At 37.5% G+C, this 20,065-nt stretch overlaps 1 protein-coding gene across 3 annotated transcripts; it reads left to right on the top strand.

Moving 5' to 3' along the window:
• The first annotated feature begins 487 nt into the window (after positions 1-487).
• Positions 488-18,461, top strand: epn3a (epsin 3a). Of its 3 annotated transcripts, XM_059551205.1 has the most exons (11): positions 488-935; positions 4,793-5,508; positions 9,102-9,220; positions 11,484-11,561; positions 11,662-11,757; positions 13,522-13,608; positions 13,986-14,124; positions 16,054-16,227; positions 16,359-16,454; positions 17,053-17,283; positions 17,369-18,461. In XM_059551205.1, the coding sequence occupies exons 2-11, from the start codon at positions 4,911-4,913 to the stop codon at positions 17,653-17,655; spliced, it is 1,905 nt and encodes a 634-aa protein (XP_059407188.1). In that variant the 5' UTR covers positions 488-935; positions 4,793-4,910; the 3' UTR covers positions 17,656-18,461. The 3 variants fall into 3 exon arrangements, with proteins under 3 accessions (XP_059407188.1, XP_059407205.1, XP_059407198.1); XM_059551215.1 differs by lacking the exon at positions 16,359-16,454 and having other exon boundaries at positions 490-935; positions 17,369-18,460; XM_059551222.1 differs by lacking the exons at positions 16,054-16,227; positions 16,359-16,454 and having other exon boundaries at positions 489-935.
• The last annotated feature ends 1,604 nt before the right edge of the window (positions 18,462-20,065 follow it).

The following is a 20,065-nucleotide window of genomic DNA, read 5'->3' as shown; positions in this document are numbered from 1 at the left end:
AACTGTTTAGACATGTTACAAACAAGGCTGTATAAATTGCAGATGCCAGAGAAAATGAATAGAACATGTCCTATAAAAAAATGGCCATTACTGATGACTATTTTCTTCAGTCTAAGCACCTCCTTTTACCATTTGTTCAAAAAGAAAAATATGGACAGGCTATATAATTTTAGAGATGCGAAACATATTCTGTATTCACTGCATATATTCTGTATATATATATATGTGTGTGTGTGTGTGTGTAGAACGATTTTTTTATTTTTATATATTTATATATATATATATATATATATATATATATATATATATATATATATATATATATATATATATATATATATATATATTTTTTTTTTTTTAGAGAAAGAATGAAATAGTATTTCTTTCTAAACGCACATCAGATGATCTTTGGATTATTCCATATATAGCCTACACAGAAAGAAACATAAAAACTAATAGTAGAAAGTGTCCTCTGAGAGCAGGTTTCTAGGCAGAGCTGACTGATGAATCGGGACATTCAGGGTAGCAGCAGTGTTTTGGTTTCTGCCAGTGACGGGCTCGTGTGTCTCGTCTCGGAGCACAAAGGGTTAAAGCAGACTGCCTGACTCTGCAGGCTCGAGCCGCCCTCCCTCCATCAGCCTCGTCCCTCGGCTCTCTTTACTGGGCTTTAACACGGGGCTGTGTATCAGCGAGGTTGGCGCCTGGCACTTTTTCTCGGGATATGTACCAATAACTCCTAACCGGATACTCCTCCACAAAGCGAAACAACAAAAGCACGCAGGCGAAACTTTGAGGCGCTTAACTGTGTTGAACGCCTGCTGCATTTGGGTCGAGATTTCCCAAACTCTCCACCCTGAAAACAAACATGCGGAGATGTCGAGAGGAGCACAGCTGCCGATAGGAGAGGTTGGGACCTTTATGTCAAGCAATGAGAGGTAAGGGCACAAAGGACGGTGTGCGGTCTCGGCTCTTTTCGGGTCAATGTAAGATTCCCAAATCTTGCTGTTGTTAGTCCAGCTGAGTCACGCGAGCAGACGTCGCCCTCTCCACATTCAGCTCTCCTGCCGCATTGAGAGGATGCGAGCGAGCGCTGCTAAAGCGCCTCTTTATCCCTGTCCCGAAGCATCGGACTGATTTTAAGGGTGTGATTTACCTTCCAGGTTAAAATCCTTAGTCAAACCCGCGAGAGAGGCAGATTTGAGCACGAGCTGGTCCTCCACCCGCAGTGAAAGTGGTTTTCTTCTGAAGCGGTCTGCTTAGTAAACTCGTTTACGAGAGTACAGAGATAGTCTATCTATTTACATATTATTTATCTGAAATATAACGCGATATAGGCTACGTGACGTTACATTGACACAAAAGTAGAAACTAATCCATAATAGGCTACAACTTTTTCGATATTCTGTTGGTAATTCAATGAAGTTAGGCATATTTTCATTTTTAAAAAGATAATTTCCTTGCATTGTGTCAGTTGTATTTTAAAATAATAAAAAAGTCTACTATATAATCCCTTTTTAATAATTGTACTATACAAAAATAAATAAAAACGGGGTAGAAATTGATATATTTGCTTGTCATTAAAGAATTTACTTCCTGATGATGTCATTATGGTGTAATTATGACAAAGCTTTTTGGTAATAAGCAGCAACTTAGACGTATTTTGTACAAAAGTTGTAGTTAATGGTTTGTTAAGGCAAGAATTTGACCTTAAAAGAAAGTGTGGCCACTTTTTTTTTTTTTAAATATGTACTTCATAGTTCATTGTACTTACAGAATTCATTCCTAGTATTTTTTTTTATACTTGATTATAAGCCAAATGTAAAGCTAACTATATATATAAAGATCTTGTTTACACACACACACACACAGCTTTTAACAAAGTATTAGTACAAAATACTATTTTAAATATATGTATATTTTTAAGCGATGACACACAGTAAAAGAATCTGAGAGGTGAGACTGACCGTATGTAAATGACCCCACTCTTTCTTATACTGATGTGTTTGGATATGTAGAGTGTATTTGTGTGCCTTGCGTTCAGATGGACGTGGGAACTCATTGTGTATTGTGCCCAGGTGCCAGCAGCGCTTGTTTTTGAAATCCCACCCTCTTTGTTCAGTGCCGACTCTCAGCAGAAAAGTGAAGTTAATCAAACTGCTGTTATTGATTGTCGTCTACACCCAGAGAGCAGAATGTGTGCCCACATCAAGGTCATGGCCTGTGCACTATCAGAGCAGGTTCTCACTGGTCTATGAAGCATATGGCTTTGATGGGTGCCTGTCTTTTTTATTCAGGGTGTGGGCTTTGTTTATATAAAGTTATTAATAATTTTTCAGAGGAAGCCAACAGTGGCTCTATGGCTTTGCCATTCAAAATACAATGCACAGACTTATGCAGTGACGTGTGTAATCAACAACATAAAATAACAGGAATATTTCTAGACCAGTCTAGTAAAAAATTAATCATTTTCATTGGTTTGACTGATCAAACCCACACAGTCTCTCCACCAGAACGCAGTTAGAATGATTTTTTCAGAGTATGTTTTACAACAAAATACTATTTCAGACTTTCTTTACTTGTCTTAGTCTTATTTACTTGCATATTTATATACTCTATTGTATGGCATGCGTTCGTCCAATCAATGTGCATTTACACCACTGGTAGTTCCTAGAGTGCTGGGTTAAACCCTGAAGTAGGAGTTAATATAGTCCCCAAAAAAGGTTTTCCAAGAGCTACCATCGTTCCCAGTTCCTGCGGTGTGAACACGCTACTTCCGGCAATTGTTACAGGAACTCTGAAAGCATTCCTCATGTTGTGAAAGCCCCTTTCTTTTAGCAGGTGATGATCCTAGCTGTTTGTTTGATTAGCTGTGTCAGTGACCAGGAGGATGTTTCAATAGGTTAACTCAGTTGGTTCATGGTTACAGGCATTTTCCTCTTTCTATATTTGAGTTTAGACTGACAGCCTACATTATCCTGGATAATGTGATTAAATGTGCATGTAGCCATAACACTTGTGCCTAATGCGAATTTCAAGTTTTGCTAGTTCTAAAGTATTTGTATGAGGGAAAATGTGTGCCAAAGTTTTACTGGTCTTTTCTTTACACATGTGCCATTCAGGCAAAATTGATAAAGTTTTAAATTTCTGCACCAAGCTTTCTTTTTCAAACAAGTTTTACGTAAATACAGTACATCCTTGTCTAATATGGGACAAACAGATAGGAAAGCTCACCTCAAACTGGTGGTGGCTGGGTGCTGAAATAAACAAATAGAGGTACTGAAATTACACACTTCAGCTGTTTGACTGAATGGCACACCTTTGAAAAGCACCTTCGACATCCAAGATTGTTGCTACAAATAGCTTTACAGTTAAAGACCAAAAAAGCAGAAGTTTCTTTCGGGATGTTTCTTCCTGCGTTCCTCCTCAGCTGGTGCTCATTTCTTTGAAGACATGTTGAATGCAGGTGGCTTGTGTTATATTGCATAGAGGAGCTGAGTTATGTTTTGATATCATATCAAAAGAACCTGTCATCTGTCAGACAGTACCCTTGTGAAAAATAAGTGCACTTAAATGTATTTTTAAGAAGCTGGAATTTCTTTTAATATAAATTGAAAAAAAAAAGTACTTAAAGAGATATATTTTCATGATTTTGTTTCTTAACAGTTAAGTACACTTTTAATAAGTACACTATTATAATGTCAAATTAAAAGTTTTACTCTAAATGAATTAATACTCTTTTGTCTTGCTTTCAAGAAGTACATTTAATGTGTTGAGTAACAAACTAAAGCACATGTACAGTACTTGTTTATAATTTAACTTTAATATGTTATGTGATATTACTTTTCAATGTAATTTATTTTAAGTGTACTTAATTGCAACTGCATTGCAAATGTGTAATTCTAAATATATTTAATCGACGACACAGAAGTTTTAACGTGATATTAAAGTATATTTAGTTCACCATAAATGCGTGGTACATGGCAATACACTTACAATGTATTTAATTACAACAGAAGTAATTATGAAATTACTTATTAAGATGTACTAAAGCCATATGTATGTGGGTCAAAAAAGCATTTTCAGGTTATTTTTTATTGCATTCAATGTAAGTTTACACTAAAATAGCATTTTGCATAATTTGAAAATCATGCAGTTAAGTGTCCAATAACATTACATAACAGTTTTTAGTAAGTGTTTTATTTTGATTGAAATCTGCGTTCCGTGGGTGAAGTACACATTTTTTTGGTGGGGTTCCCCTGGTAAAAGTCACATTCCGGGATTAAATATCACGTTATTGGGGTCGCTTCAACCGGCGGACATGAAAAACATCCCGCAGAAACTGTGTTAAAGTAGCCCAATTCCACATGAAAACCGCAGACTTGGCAAGACTGCCCCTTACTAACACAAGATTGGGGAACCTTGTGTTTTTTTGTTTACAAATAAATATAATAGAATGTTTAATGCACTTCATGATGTTAATTTCAACAGATGGAATATATTTTCTAATCTCTTTGTATTTTTATGATCTGATTGTCTGATTATGTTGCATAAAATTGGAAATGTAATGGATTGCGTTACAAACTACAATTCATGTATGTAATTTGTAATCAGTGACAGACAACAATTTGTAAGTAATCTAACCACTGATATTAAGTAAGCTTTAATGCACTTCTTTTTAGAAGGATAGGTTTGCCAAAAAGCTGACGAATCCATTAAAATATCAGGTGCATGTTATCCAAAGACATCCAGGGAACCAATCCATTGAAATGAGTCATGTGTCTCTCTTTTTCAGGATAACAAAGCTGTAGATTTTGCTGGAGATTCCTGACCATTGCTTCTTGGTGGCACACATTGCATCCCATTTCTTCTCACCACAAACCGTCTTCATCCTCCCACACACCGTAGCAATCATGACGACCTCTTCTTTACGGCGGCAGATGAAGAACATTGTGAACAACTACACGGATGCAGAGATCAAGGTCAGGGAGGCGACCTCCAACGACCCGTGGGGTCCTCCGACCTCGCTCTTGATGGAAATTGCAGACCTGACCTTCAACGTGGTGGCCTTCACCGAGGTCATGGGCATCATCTGGAAGAGGCTCAATGACCACGGCAAGAACTGGCGGCACGTGTACAAGGCCCTCACTCTGCTGGACTATCTGATCAAGTCAGGATCAGAGCGAGTGGCCCAGCAGTGCAAGGAGAACATCTACGCCATCCAGACTCTGCGGGATTTCCAGTACATCGACCGGGAAGGGCAGGATCAGGGCATGGGCGTGCGGGAAAAGTCCAAGCAGCTGGTGGCTCTGCTCAGGGACGACGAGCGGCTCAAGCAGGAGAGATCGCAGGCGCATAAGACCCGTGAGCGTGTGACGGGAACCAGCAGTGCCATGGCTTATGGATCTTTACCACCACCCTATCCGGGACGTCACACCGCTCAGCCCAACATGGAAGCGGTGTATGGGGAAGAGCATGGCAGGGTGAGGCACTCACCTTCCTCCTTCAACTGTGAGTATGACTGTTCATACTGTTTATGAATGACCGGGATAAATCACACACTTATGGTACAGTTTAATATTAAGTAATGCACAATCATTTATAGAGATTACCAAAAAATGAAAATTCTGTCATTAATTACTCACCCTCATGTCGTTCCAAACCTGTAAGACCTTCGTTCATCCTCAGAACACAAATTAAGATATTTTTGATGAAATCCGAGAGCTTTCTGACTCTGCGTAGACAGCAACGGACATGTTTGAGGTCCAGAAAGGTAGTAAGGACTTCAGTAAAATAGTCCAAAATAGCCATCGGTGGCTCAACTGCAGTTTATGAAGCTACGAGAATAGTTTTTGTGCTCCAAAATAACTATTTTGACACTCAATGTAAATGGTCACAAGGACTATTTGACCAATGTCCTTTCTAAATTTATTGACCTGGGAACGTTGCAGTAGCGTTGCTGTCTATGCAGGGGCAGAAAGCTCTCAGATTTAATCAAAAATATGTTAATTTATGTTCCAAAGATGAACGAAGGTCTTATGAGTTTGCAAGGAGATCAGGCTGAGTAATTAATGACAGAATTTTCATTTTTGGGTGAACTGTCCCTTTAACGTTGTCTTTTACTGTTTTGTTAAAAATATACTCTTGATGGTGTTTGTGTTGATCAAGCTTGTATTACAGAATTTGCATATCCAAGTCAATACTGAAATGTAACCAGTAACATAATGATTAGATATGGCCGAAAATTATATTATATTTTTTGATGAAATCCAAGAGCTTTCTTTCTGACCCCTCATTTTTGGGTGAACTAACCCTTTAAATATGGTAACTTGAAGTTTCAATTTTCTTGCTTGATGTGGGAACAAATCTCATTGGAGTTACTGTGAAGTTTTTGAAGCGTCAAAGTTCTGGGCAAATGGACTTTGATTGAAGGGACAGAAATCCCTCTGGTTTCATTAAGAAATCAGTTCTGAAGGGGAATGAAAGTTGTACAGGTTTGGAAGGACAAGAATGTGGGTAGATGATGACAGAATTTTCATTTTGGTATGAGTTATACCTTTAATGTTTGTCAGGAGTTGATTTCTCTGAAATGGATAGTACTTCATTCTTTCATTGACTGGGGATTGCAAAATAGTTTTATAATCATTTAGCTGCTGAAGTGAACCAAGTCAGCCAATGAGTAACCTCTGTCAATAGTGAAAAATGTGTACATACACTGTTTACATAGAGAGGTGCATCACACACAGCCTTGTGCTTTTAACCCTCATGCTTCTTTCATTTGGAAGGTCTACGGTCTCTTTTTGTGAGAATGTGATACAGTTTTAATATAAAGTGCCTCATTAGGGTGTGGATGACTCCATATAGATCTGATCACTTAATCCATGTGTAGCTGTGGAGCGGATATGCTACATTCTTCCCATGTTCAATCATTTACTCACTCTGTGAGGCTCTTTGCTTACTATATGTTAATTTTTGAAGGCTTCAGGTTGATTTTTGTCTGCTGTTTTAAAGAGATAGTTCACTCAGAAATGACCGTTCTGTCATGAACTCACTCTCGTGTCTTTCCAAACTTTATCTTTCACCTCTTAGACTTAAAAATAAAAGTTTCTGAAGAACTTTGACACAGCTTGTTTCCATGTATCAGTAGTTGTTTGCCCTGCTGCCTGGCTTCTTCAGTTTGGCCCGCAGTTTAGAAACTGATGGTATATCAAAACTGTCAGAAACGCATCAAAGATGTTCCTCCTCTGCATACTTACAGAGAAAAAACTTTTTTTTTTGACTCGTTGCATCCTTCACATATTTATTGAGCAGATATCCAGTATATGCATGTGAGGAATGTGCCTCTACAGCATTTATCAATGCATTTAAAGTGAATCTACAGGGCGTTTATAGTGAAACTCTAGATTAAATCACACTGTGAAGGCAACTGGTTAATGTATGAGCATGAACATTTAGAGAAAGAAATCGGTTTAAACATGAAGAATAAAAATGTGTATTACAATGCTTTTGGCTGTTCATAAATGTGTTAGATTACTAAATTTGGTTTTGGATTCTATCTAGGACTGTCCATTTACTGGGTAATTAGTCTGAATGTGTACACAGAGACCAAAACTTAAAATATTTCTTATGGCCTGCTCAATCAAACACATTTTTGATTACAAAATTAAATTCTATGGACCGTACTTTAGTGATAGACTTGAGCTCAGTTTATTAAAACAAACAATATATAGGATATGTTGGAATAAGTCATTTTTTTCCAAAACAATTATTACTTTAAGCAAGGATGCATTATATTTTTTAGAAGTGAAAGCAAATACATTTATAATGTTGCAAAAGATTTCTATTTCAAATAAATGCTTTTCATTTATTCATCAAAGAATCCTGAAAAAAAGCATTACGTCTTCCACAAAAATACTGAGCAGCACATTTTATTCCAAGATATGCAGACTTGTAGTGCATAAGCATAAGAGCTATCAAAAACATAAAAATGGTAGTGTATATGCCATAACGTTATAATGATCAGCTTATCATTTCTAATTTGTAAAATGTTTATCTGTTTTTTAGGCCCTCTCTCGTACAGTACGACAGACCACATATTTAGTTTCTACAAGGGACTATTTGACATTCGTTGATCTACTGAAATCAAACCTTTGATGTCACAAGGAGCAATGTGCTTTCACTTTTACTTACAATAAACCAACATATTTGTCATGATGCCAGGTATTTTGGGAAAGTACAGGAATTTCCGAACCCGTGCTTCCGTGGGTGCTTAATGAAATGTGTTAATGGTCACCGTTTTCAGGGTCAGATGGTCATGAGCCAGAGTAGATGATGGTAAAAAGTTGACCTTATCTGTACATCAGGGCATTCCAGGCCAGACGTGCCATTCAGAGCCACTGTAGTGGAAATGATCGCAACTGGAAAACGGCACGGCCAGTTTCTGGTTCTTTCCAGTTTCTGGTCCAAGGCTGTGTTCACCGAGAAAGCAGTTCTATCTTCTTCTAAAACACATAAAGAAAAGCATGTAATTCACAGTAAATAAATAAAACAACAGATTTATATAAAGATCAATGTACAGACAGAACAATAGCATGCATAATTGCACATGCAACACCCATTATATTATAATACGACTTTATGAACAATCATTTGCTTTTTTGAGTGAAATATTATGTTAAACTAATGTAATGCTTTCTGAGGCTGAAACACTGATTGAGTGATTAACATGAGACATACATTTCAGTAGGTTGTACTGTTTCCTTCTAATGTTCATTCATGTTTATTTCATGCTGTAACTAGTAGTTAAGAGAAAGAGGTTATCGGTTCACATGACGCTTGAACTGATGCGCTACAGCGCTAAGAGCACCAAAAAGTGGGATGGGGTAATTATAATGTAAGCCCCATCACCCCATCTCTCCTCTCCTGCCCCACACAGACACCCCATTGTTTCACCAGCAGAGTCAGACAGGCACAGGAAAGCAATTCCTGCCCGGGCATGGAACAACACTGATTTGGGTGCTTGATTAACATTCAGTGGCGGTGCCAGTCCTTTCTCATCCAAAGCAAGAGGTTGAATCAAGCATTTTCTCTTTTCTTCCTCCCAGCCTCCTCTTCCTCTCCTCATCTGGCCCCAGATCTGGAGCGCGCCCGGCCGCAGACGAGCGGAGAGGAGGAACTCCAGCTGCAGCTGGCCTTGGCCATGAGCCGAGAGGAGAGCGAGAAGGTGAGGCTCACATTCACTGTTACACACACACACACACACACACCTAATACTAACTGCATTAGGGTCACTGGTTCCCCACTGGTTTTGCTTAAGGATGCATATTTGACATCGGATATCACATGGTACTAAAAATATTTGGTAACACTTTTATTTTGAGGACCAGTTTCATTGCTTATTTGCATGTATATTACTAGTACTGTATATTGGCTGTTTAGTAGTAATGATTAAGCATATATTAATTCTGCATGACAATATTTTAGATATATCTTTAATCCACCCCACACCTAAACTTAACAACCGCCTTACTAAAAATGAATAAGCGGCAAATAAGGAGTTTACTGAGGCATCAGTCATAGTTAATAGTCAGTTTAGTCAGTCTAAAATATTTATTGTACGTACAGTAAGTAACAAAAGTTATTCATCTTACTAAAGTATCACTTTCCAACAGCAACACCAATTGATGAAGTAGGAGACTTCATGCAAGTGACTAAAGGGAGACTAAAGTTAGTAGTAACATATAAAAGGCACACATAAATGTTTAAATAAACTTGGGGTTACTTAGTTCATATAAAGGTACTTTTTTGTTGTTTTCTAGGTAGTTTATAGAATAAATTAAATGTGCTTTTGATCCATAAATGGTCTGAACATCAAAAAGAAGGCAGAAATGCAAATATTACTAAAACATGAATCATTCAAGAATAACAAAAGTGATTAATCTTTTTTTTTAGGTAACACTGATTCCAACTGAAAAAGTTAGTCACTAGTAAGTAGTTACTGACAAATAAAAGCCACACGTTATGCTGAATATTAAAAATGTATAAATAAACTTGCAGTAACTGGGCTATCTGATCATGTTTAATCAGAAAACGTAGTCAGAAGTCTTACCTTCGTCAAAGTTTTGGTGGAATGGACTTTCAGTGGAGGGACAGACATCTCTCATCTCTACATGAAAATGATATAGTTTTGGAATGACATGAGGGTCAGTAAATAATTATATTTTTGGGTTAACAATTGCATGATAAAGATAGACCACTAAAAAAAAAAAATTTGTACTTTTGTGGATTTTACACAAAAGAACATTAGGTCCATTGTAACAAATCAAATATATTTATTGGTGTATATTTAAAGGTGCTGTATTTAGGATTGACACCAAGTGGTTGAACTAGGTATTGCAGTCCAAATTCAAAATATTGGAGACAGGCAGGTTGCCAGATTTACAACACAACCAGGAACGAGCGCACTTGATGATGAATTAAATGAAATAAGCTGTGCTTTCCACCAACTGGCAACCCGGGGTGCCGAAATACAACTGGGCAAACTGGCAGTCGGCGGGTTTCACAAACCAAAACAAACACCGACATTATGGCCCCGAACACACATTTTCAAAGTAGAATGACCGTAGCATTGTTTTTCAGATAAACAAGTATGTTAACTTAGCATGTTTCTTAAATATCTGCAAACATATTATGGTACTTTTATGCTTTAGTAGAGTCAAAAACTTACATACCTTTACAGCACCTTTAAATGATCCGTTTTTAATATTTCACCAGATTAGTCCCTCTTTTTTGTCCTTTTCCCATTATATCGCTTGCTTCCAAATAGAAAATCTAAAGTCAATTGGCTATTGGTTATGTAATAAGCAAGGCTGAACACTTGCAGTAATAAGAAATAGCAATTTCATGGGTCTTTAATACTTGAGAGTCAGTATGAAATTTTTTCTGTAGTCTGAGATCTTTGATTTAGTGAATTAAAATGGCCTTTTGTATTGTGCTTCAATGGAGATCACTTGTGTTTAATTAAAAGTTTGTAACAACTCATTGTATGGCTGGAGGCTTTAGTACAGCACCAAATTTCCAATTAGCATGTGGGCTAATGATTTGTTTTTGTAGTGCACTTGAGGTGAGACCGGCATGCTGCTGTCTCCATTCTGCATTGTCCAGAAAGATCTTAGTCATCATCTGACAGTGTAGCCAGTGTGTGAAGAGAGAGCGCATTAGCATCCTCTCTCACTGATAATGCATTTCTAAGTGAAGCCACAATGACTCCGAGTGTGTTACATTGATCCAGCGCTCATAAATGAGACCGAGTGGAGCTGCTCTCGTTCTCTTGATGTTTAGAGAACATATGCTATACTCCAGTCTAAGATCCATCAGCCTGGTATTGGCTTTGGTAGCACTTTATTTTAATGTGTCCTTGTAATTAATTAATACATTTAAGCACTGAGCAATATTAATTCACTAACCTCATTCCTCTTCTCCTCCAGCCGGTTCCTGCTGTGGATATCGATGAACAGACGCAGCTTCAGATCGCTATGAGTCTCAGTAAGGAGGAGGCACACAAGGTACTGCAATCCCAGAAGTCAGCGCTACATCATTCATGAATTGCCTGCCTGTGTGTTGTGAGTGACACTATCTGTATGTTGTGTGGTTGTATCTCTCTAGCCAGCTCCTCTTCCTCCTGCTGCTGCTGTTCTGGACATGGATGAAGAGGCACAGCTTCAGCTGGCCCTTACTCTCAGTAAAGAGGAACATCAGCAGGTACGACCCTGGATCACGAGCTGCACAGATGAATAGATATTGTTAGATGTTTCAAGAGATAGTGTCCCAGATATAGAAGTGCCATATTCATTAGAAGTCTACCATGGGAGTGATGATATTCACTAATATGAGATCTTCAATGGAAAATTTGTAAAGTTCTACCCTCAATTGTGGAGTTATTTATTGTGTGCTGTTATTTACAAAGCATTTTTGTAGTATTTATGTATATTAGCAACCCTTGTGATAAAGAAGTACACTTTAGCATGCACTTTAGCACAATATACTGAAATGTACTTGTATAGAATATACTGAAGTGTGAACTGAATGTAATGTTTTGACATTCATAAATGCTGGTGATTGCTTTTTGACCCACTTTCTATTTTCACTTTTCCACTTTCAATTTCTTTTAAATCTATACAAAGTACACTTTAAGTGTGTTATTACATAGTAATAAAAGTGTGCTTTCTTTAAGTACAAGTAAACGACAACCTATTTCCGTTGAAACAAGACTTTTTGGATTTTAGAAATATTGAACCATTTTTAAGAAGGCGAAATAACAGGGCTGAACAGAATGTAAGGAACAAATTCTACATTTTCTACAAAATGCCTAGTGCTTTTTCTTCTGTTTTGTATTATGGTGCATTATTTATCTGAAATTCTGATGGACAAAAAAAGGTTTACAAATACATATGTGCCTGTATCAGGTATGTTTCAGGTATTTTTTTATTGTTAATGCATCAGTATTAACTCAAGGAGACAAAAATGGCCATTCTTCAGTGTTTTAACCCTTTCAATTGCATACAGTTGCATAGTTTCTTGTACCAAAATGTTATTTTTCCATGAATCTCACAAGTAGCCTCGAGCGGTCATTTTACGATGGAATCAGATTTTCCTTTCCTTTGAGCTCAGTGTACTTTGAAATCATGCTGTCATTTTTAGAACTCACAACATTCGTCCCAAACCAAAAGAACCATTTATTGAAACTAAACTGCCAAAATTACTTGTTCTGAAATCCTTGAGCTGGCCATTTATTTATAGTGTCCGAAAGAGGACAAGTGGCTGGTTTTTCAGGCAGTATATCCAGAGATAGGAAGGCATCAAGGTACTTTGAGATACAGCCTCACTATTTCCTGACATGCTGTCTACTCCGATATCTTCATCTGTTCGTTTTTTTTAAGGCAGCATTACATTAAATGAGTTTATAAATAATAAATAGTTTTCAACTCACGATTCAATTTCTATTGAGAAAAAAGCACTGTAGTTATTAAATATTAATTTGGTTAATCATGGTGTGTCGGAAGTGAATTGAGTCCAGTCCAGACCAGTTTCTTCAAGAGGTGATTTCTTACTAAAACACTAGCTGTTTAGTCACTAACTGGCTGGGCAGCAAAACCATATTCAGCAAATATGAAGGATACATAGTATTATTTCTGATACAAGAAGAGGTGTTGAAAATAAAAACTGCAGTTAGTTTGTCCCTGGTTGTATGTAGCACCTACAGCTCTGCATATCACATTAGGAGAGCAACCTTCATGGTCATTTTCTTCTGATTCTATCAGGTTTAACGGTGTATTTCACTGCGGATTGTTTTGTGAAGGATGAGGGAATTGACAACAAACTTGCATTTTACCAAAAGGAGTACAGAAAAAAAACAAATGGCTTGAAAATGATCATATAAAACTAAATGGCCATATATAACTAAATTAAATAATGAAAAATAATAGGATGAACTCTGAGACGTCTTCTATGTCCGTTGGTTTCTAGGAGGAGCGAAGCCGGAAGGGAGACGAGTCGTTGCTCCAGAAAGCACTTGAGGAGAGCAAACGAGAATTGGAGGCCAAAGGAGGAAGAGTATGAGACTCTTTTAACATGTTCGCTACTTGTGGATTGACAAATCATGTGTAGCCATTTTTTACTGTAAATAAGAGGAAAGAGATAAACCAGACATTGACACAGACTGATACAGTGAGATCTGGACCACCATTCTGCTTCTCTTAGAAACATATGAGAAAAAATGTTGTCAAAAATGCTAATCACTACTTGAGAAGACTTAATGTGCTTTGGCCCTTTAATTGAAGCTAGTTCATTTTTAGTTTGACACATAATTTCAGTGTACTGTACTGCAGTTAAATATCCCCACTGCAAGGTTTTTGTGAACGCCTGCCGTATTGACCTAAAAAATCCTTTTGAATGTGCTGAAAGTGCTTTTCTGTGTTCTCCTTTGGCAGTCTGCCATGCTGGATCTTGCAGATATTTTTGCTCCAGCTCCTGATGTGCCCTCTGCTGCCGATTCTTGGGATTCGTCCGGAGGCCAAAGTGGCTTAGCCCAGGCTGGTCCTCAGAGGTCTGACCCCTGGGATAGTCTGGGTAAGCTAATATGATTGTGCAGTATATCAGCAATTTGCACTCTTAAACATTAAAGGTCCACCAAGTATTTATTTTTGACAGATATGTTGAAAATAATGAGGGGCTTTTATTCTATGTAATATTCTACATAAGATGTTGCTTTTTATGGTGGCTGCCTTGTTGTGAACTTGTGATCATGATACCAAAATGACTTTTTTAGCCACACCAACCAATGGGGTTTAAACTCAGTTTGCCAAGATAATGCAATATGATCTTTATTTTGATTTGAAAAGAATATTTTTGCTCAGGTTTTTTTGTCAATCGTCCTTAAAAGCCGCTGGCAAACTGGAGTAAGAATTCATTTATTTGCCATAGCCAGTTTTTTTCTTGCATTTGGACTCTTTCAGTTTTCAGAAGAGATGAATCATGGATGACGAATACGCCTGTGAATAGAGATTAGTATAGGCGTTCCTCAATGACACTGGGAACCAAAAATGTTTGCTTCAACTATGCCAGTGGCTCTAAACCTATTTTATTCCAAGGCACCCAGAAATATTATGGATTCTTCTGCTATAATGAGCTTGGCTGCTCATTTTCAAACTTTTTATGAACAGAAACTAGAATAATTAAAATTCATAATTACAGTAAATTAATGTCCTTATTTTATTTTATTTTTTGCACTTTTTATTACCAAATAGTTTTTATAATATAGTTTCCTAGTTTGGCGTAACAGATTTTACACTCAAATAGCAATTTCTACCCAATAAAAGATATAAAACAGCAGGTGGCAGTAGTCCGTTTATAATTGACAAATGTATATACATTTGGATAGCCAGGTTGTCCAAGATCAAGTTAAAATGGCAGTTAGTTAGAAAACAAATTAAAATCAGAAACATGGTTACATCTTGTTTTTAGGTGTTTTAGGTTATTTTAAAATAGGAGTGTGTAAAACTAGTTATTTAGTTGACAAAAGTCTGCTATAGACTTTGCAAACACTAGTCATTTACATTGCATTACATGTGTGCATACATGTTATTTTTACAAAGGCTAAACTTAAATTACAGCAATGTAAATTTAATTTCATCTCAGCTTGCATGCATGTTTTACAGATAAAGCTTTTCTTGCTATTTCGCTGTCTGCCAAGTGTCATGTGCATGGGTACTTTTTAAAAACTTCTCAAACCTGGACACACAGGAGATTAATTTGTTTCAGCATGATATTTCATGAATTTCATTCATATATAAAGTAAGCTACTTCAGATGGTTTGCATATACAAGACCATCTTCTACTGGTTTGTTAGACTAGTCATTTACAAAAGTTCAGCTTAAACATTTATGAAATTAGTCATCTTTCACATCCCTATTTTAAACCTTGTTTTGTCTCATAAATATGAATCCATTATTCGGCCCTTAAGTTGTGTGCTTTGGCCCTCTAGTGGATGTCAGACACTAGGCTGAGAACCACTGATCTACACACTGATCTGGGGAAGTCGTGGCCTAATGGTTAGAGAGTCGGACTCCCAATCGAAAGGTTGTGAGTTCGAGTCCCGGGCCGGCAGGAATTGTGGGTGGGGGGAGTGCATGTACAGTTCTCTCTCTACTTTCAATACCACGACTTAGGTGCCCTTGAGCAAGGCATCGAACCCCCAACTGCTCCCCGGGCGCCGCAGCATAAATGGCTGCCCACTGCTCCGGGTGTGTGCTCACAGTGTGTGTGTGTGTTCACTGCTCTGTGTGTGTGCATTTCGGATGGGTTAAATGCAGAGCACAAATTCTGAGTATGGGTCACCATACTTGGCTGAATGTCTCTTCACTTTCACTTCACTTTCACTGATATGTGTCAGTATGAAGTCCAAGACCACTGTTGTTTTGGCCAATGAAACATAAACAATAAATGAATAATACTGCATTATTGATGTGAACGGCACACACCTGCTGGATTGTGTTGAAGGAGAACCCAGCTCTTTAAGCTGTCAGCATGGAAGCTCATGGATGGCACCACCGGCATCCAGTGTTCGTTCCCAGCCTTGGCCTCAGCGACAGCCAAATCCTGACCCATGGGACGCCCCTCAGAACGCCCCGATCCCTGTGTCCATGAATCAGACCTGGATGTCCCCTGCACCTGGTACAAACTTCAGCTTCTAGATATCAGTGTAGATTATAACTAAAGATGCTAAACATAGTAAATACACTAACTGAAGATGCTGCTGATTCTGTAGAAGTCCAACCATTTTAGATTTGATGTTAATTCTGTAGGAACTGGTGTGGACCCCTTTTCTCCCCTAGTAGCAGACAAACAAGGATCTATTGGCGCTCTCAAAACCCCTTCCCCTCGGGCAGGAAGTCCCTCAGGCAATCACAATGACTCTGTTGTTCTTAACTGATTTTATTTTTCTATTTATTTTAATATATTACTATTAATAATCACTTATCGCTATTGTAATATATTTCTTTTTTTTGTGAACAGTTTGATTTTATGTCATATAGAAATATCTTATGTTTACTATTCAAAAGTTTGAGGTCTACGATTTTTTTTTATTCTGCAAAACCACATAAAGTTGATTAAAAAGACATTTACAATTTGAAGCAGCTTGTTGATAATAAGAAATGTTTCTTGAGCAGCAAATCAGTATATTAGAATGATTTCTGAAAGATCATGTGACACTGAAGAATGATTCTGAAAATTCAGTTTTGCATCACATGAATAAATTACATTTTAATACATATTTAAATAAAAAATCAGTTATTTTAGTTGTAATATTTGCAGAATATTACAGTTTTTACAGTATTTCTGAGTGAATAAATGCAGCCTTGGTTAGCATGAGAGACTTATTTCAAAAACATTAAAAAATGGAAAATTCCCCAAACTTTTAAATGGTAATGTGCATTTTGTTATTATTATTATTATTATTTTTTAAGCTCATTACTTTTGTTTAATTCATATTTTTAGATGACAATCTTTTTGATGAGGCTATGGATGGAGGTCAGGCAAATATAAATGGTCACAGTAGTCCTGAGCCTTTTGATATGTCTTCTCTTGGCCGCGGTCTACCAAAAACAGCTCCTCGAACCTGCAGTACTCCCGAGGCATTTCTGGGTCCCACCGGAGCTTCACTCGTCAACCTGGATTCTTTGATTCCCTCCAACCCTCCTTCCAAGAACTTCAACCCGTTTTTATCAGGTCGGCATGCATCATCAAACTTCTTGTTGTCATGTGTATCTAAATCCATAACATTTTAACTGATTGCAGACTCTTTCCCATTTAGGAATAACTGCTCCATCGGCCTCTAATCCATTCCAACAGGAACCGGCTCGTCTCACACTAAATCAGATGCGCCCCAGCTCCACATCTCCTGTACCCACATCCCTCCCATTTAATGCCTCTCTGCCCATGGCTTCCAGCAACCAGCCCAGCTCCCTCCCTACTACCTTCACACAGTCTGCACAGGTCCCGCCGCTGGTCCCCAGACACCTGCCGCAGCCGCTGCTACCCCTGTCTATGACATCCACGCTTGGAGATCCAGACCAACACAATCAGAACCCGTTCCTATGAGCAGACCCAAACAAGCTTTTAAAATGACAATTTAACCACCGACTTGACTTAAAACTGGAACACATTTTTGCATATCTTTGCTTATTTCACAGTTTTCCTGGTTTTGCTCTATGCAGTCACTCATAAGAGGCGTTCACACATATAGTGGTTTCCAGTGACAAAAATCTGTCATTTTCAACAATGGTTACAAATGATGAAGCTATGTGGCCATATACTGTGATGTGACAAAGTTGAGAAAAGTTCAGTATTATGCAAATGAGCGGCCATGTAATGTGGAGACCAGTAGACACTGGTGCACATGTGATCCATCTCCTGTGAGATACTGTAGTGAGTTTCAATAAGATGTAGAAATTGCTTAAAGTCCAGACCCACCAAACTGACATTGAAGAACTAGTGGCAAAAAACCACCAATAAAAAAAACATTATACCTTTTGTTAAGTCCTAGACGCACCAAGCCAATGCCAAAGAACTAGCAGTGGTGAAAACCAACTGTGTCGACGTCTGCGTTGCGCTTGAACTTATTATGAAGTGTCTCCACACCAGCAGGTGGCAGTAGTCTGTATTTATCATTCAAAGAAAAAAAAACTGTAAGAGATACTACTGTTAATGTACAAACCTCAAACAAAGGCTACTGTATGTGCCCTCCTAACTTTGTCGTTTGCTTGACTTCATCACATTATTATTTATCTCATGAATTTCATAACGCGCAAATGGCCAAAATCCGTCAACGCCAGAAATTCTGATGACTAGTCAAGTTAAATTTATGTATATATCGTAATATACATAAATATAACAGTCTTACATTGTGAAATGTGTTAATTAGAAAATTATAGGGATAGTTAATCCACAAATGAAAAGTCTGTTATTAATTTCTCACCTTCATGTCATTCCGAACCTGTAAGACCTTCGTCCATCTTCAGAACAAAAATTAAGATATTTTTAATGAAATCCGAGAGCTTTCTGACCTTCCCATAAACAGTAACACAACTGACACGTTCAAGACCCAGAAAGGTAGTAAGGACATTGTTAAAATATTAAATCTCGTATGAAGCTACGAGAATCCTTTTTGTGCACAACAGTAATAAAAAAACCAGGAATAACGACTTTATTAAAAAACATCTTAATTCGTGTTCTGAGGATGAATGAATTTCTTACAGGTTTGGAATGACATGAGGGTGAGTAATCAATGACAGGATTTTCATTTTTGGGTGAACTATTCTGTTAATTTCAGCTGTATAGTAGCTTTACAACAGTGCCTCCATTGTTCAGCGACATTTAGTTAAATGTTGATTCAATGATATCGCAAAAAAAAGCCAACAGACACTCAATGATGACCTGACATTGGGCAATGGCTTGGTGTGTCACAGGTATACTTCAAATCGGAATCAAAAGACAAACTGGTGTCATTTTAAACAAAATCAGGACCAAAAAAAAATTGTTTACAGTTTGTTTTGGGGGTTCAAAACTGCTTGCCAAAGAAACTTTCTGGAAAATTAATTCCAGTTAGAAAACACATTTAAACTACCATTAGTCCATGGCAATTACGTAATAAGTGGCTCCGCCATCGTTGACATGGATATCTTCTCTGGTTCATCTCTTCTGCTCAGTCCATCAAGGTCAGACGTCCATTGCTAAAAAAAAAAATCACGAACACACTGGAGATCTGCGTTATAGTAAAAATTGATTTGAAAGCGTGAAACAAATATTTACATATTCATCTAAACGCACTCAAAGCATGGTTGGCATTTAGCATGTTCCCTAACTCAGGTATTTCAAATGTCTTTTTAAGAGAAGAATGAAAAATACCTTCGATGTGAGTATATCAAAGGCCTTTAATGTGAGCAAATTAACAGCTCTTTATTTTGTCTCTGCACATATAAAGGGTTAGTTAAAACACTTTACTGATCCTACGTCTCATTTGTAATCAGATTTTCAAAAGATTTGGCCAGTTGTTCAGCCCACCAATAACCTCCAGCAATAAGAACATCCACAGTGACCACCAATACAGCCACTCGACGACCTCTGGTCATAAAATCACTGTATGCGTGAACGCCCTTGAACTGTAGTCATATGTGTGAATGTCAACTATGCATTACATGGCAATACAGATTGATGTTGGCTTTATAAGAAATGACAAATACATTGCACAATTTAAAGGTTAAGAATATTTAATCCAACTCCCACAGCATCAGTGTCGCCTTTTAAGTATTATAATAGTTTTTGGAAATGATAACACACTTGTTACTCGTACCATAAAACCCAGTACATAACCAAGCACAAGTCCAAAGCCTCTCATACAGTTTCATTATATTCTCTGATTTCTTGAACCAATTTCTAGCCTTGCTTTAGTGTCCCTTTCTTGGTCTGGAGTGTCTGATGACTTTCAATGATGTCCTTTTATTTTCTTGAC

This window comes from Carassius carassius, chromosome 1, assembly GCF_963082965.1.
Source record: "Carassius carassius chromosome 1, fCarCar2.1, whole genome shotgun sequence".
NCBI classification, from domain to species: Eukaryota; Metazoa; Chordata; class Actinopteri; order Cypriniformes; family Cyprinidae; genus Carassius; species Carassius carassius.
The sequence above is the reverse complement of the archived record's forward strand: the minus strand, read 5'-3'. Positions and strand labels throughout refer to the sequence as shown.

Excerpts from the sequence above, each read along its gene's own strand:
- epn3a (XM_059551205.1), top strand. The coding sequence starts at position 4,911 with ATGACGACCTCTTCTTTACGGCGGCAGATGAAGAACATTGTGAACAAC. Across the intron at positions 11,562-11,661 it reads GTAAGGAGGAGGCACACAAG|CCAGCTCCTCTTCCTCCTGC; the intron begins GTACTGCAATCC and ends GTATCTCTCTAG. Across the intron at positions 16,455-17,052 it reads TCGGGCAGGAAGTCCCTCAG|ATGACAATCTTTTTGATGAG; the intron begins GCAATCACAATG and ends TCATATTTTTAG.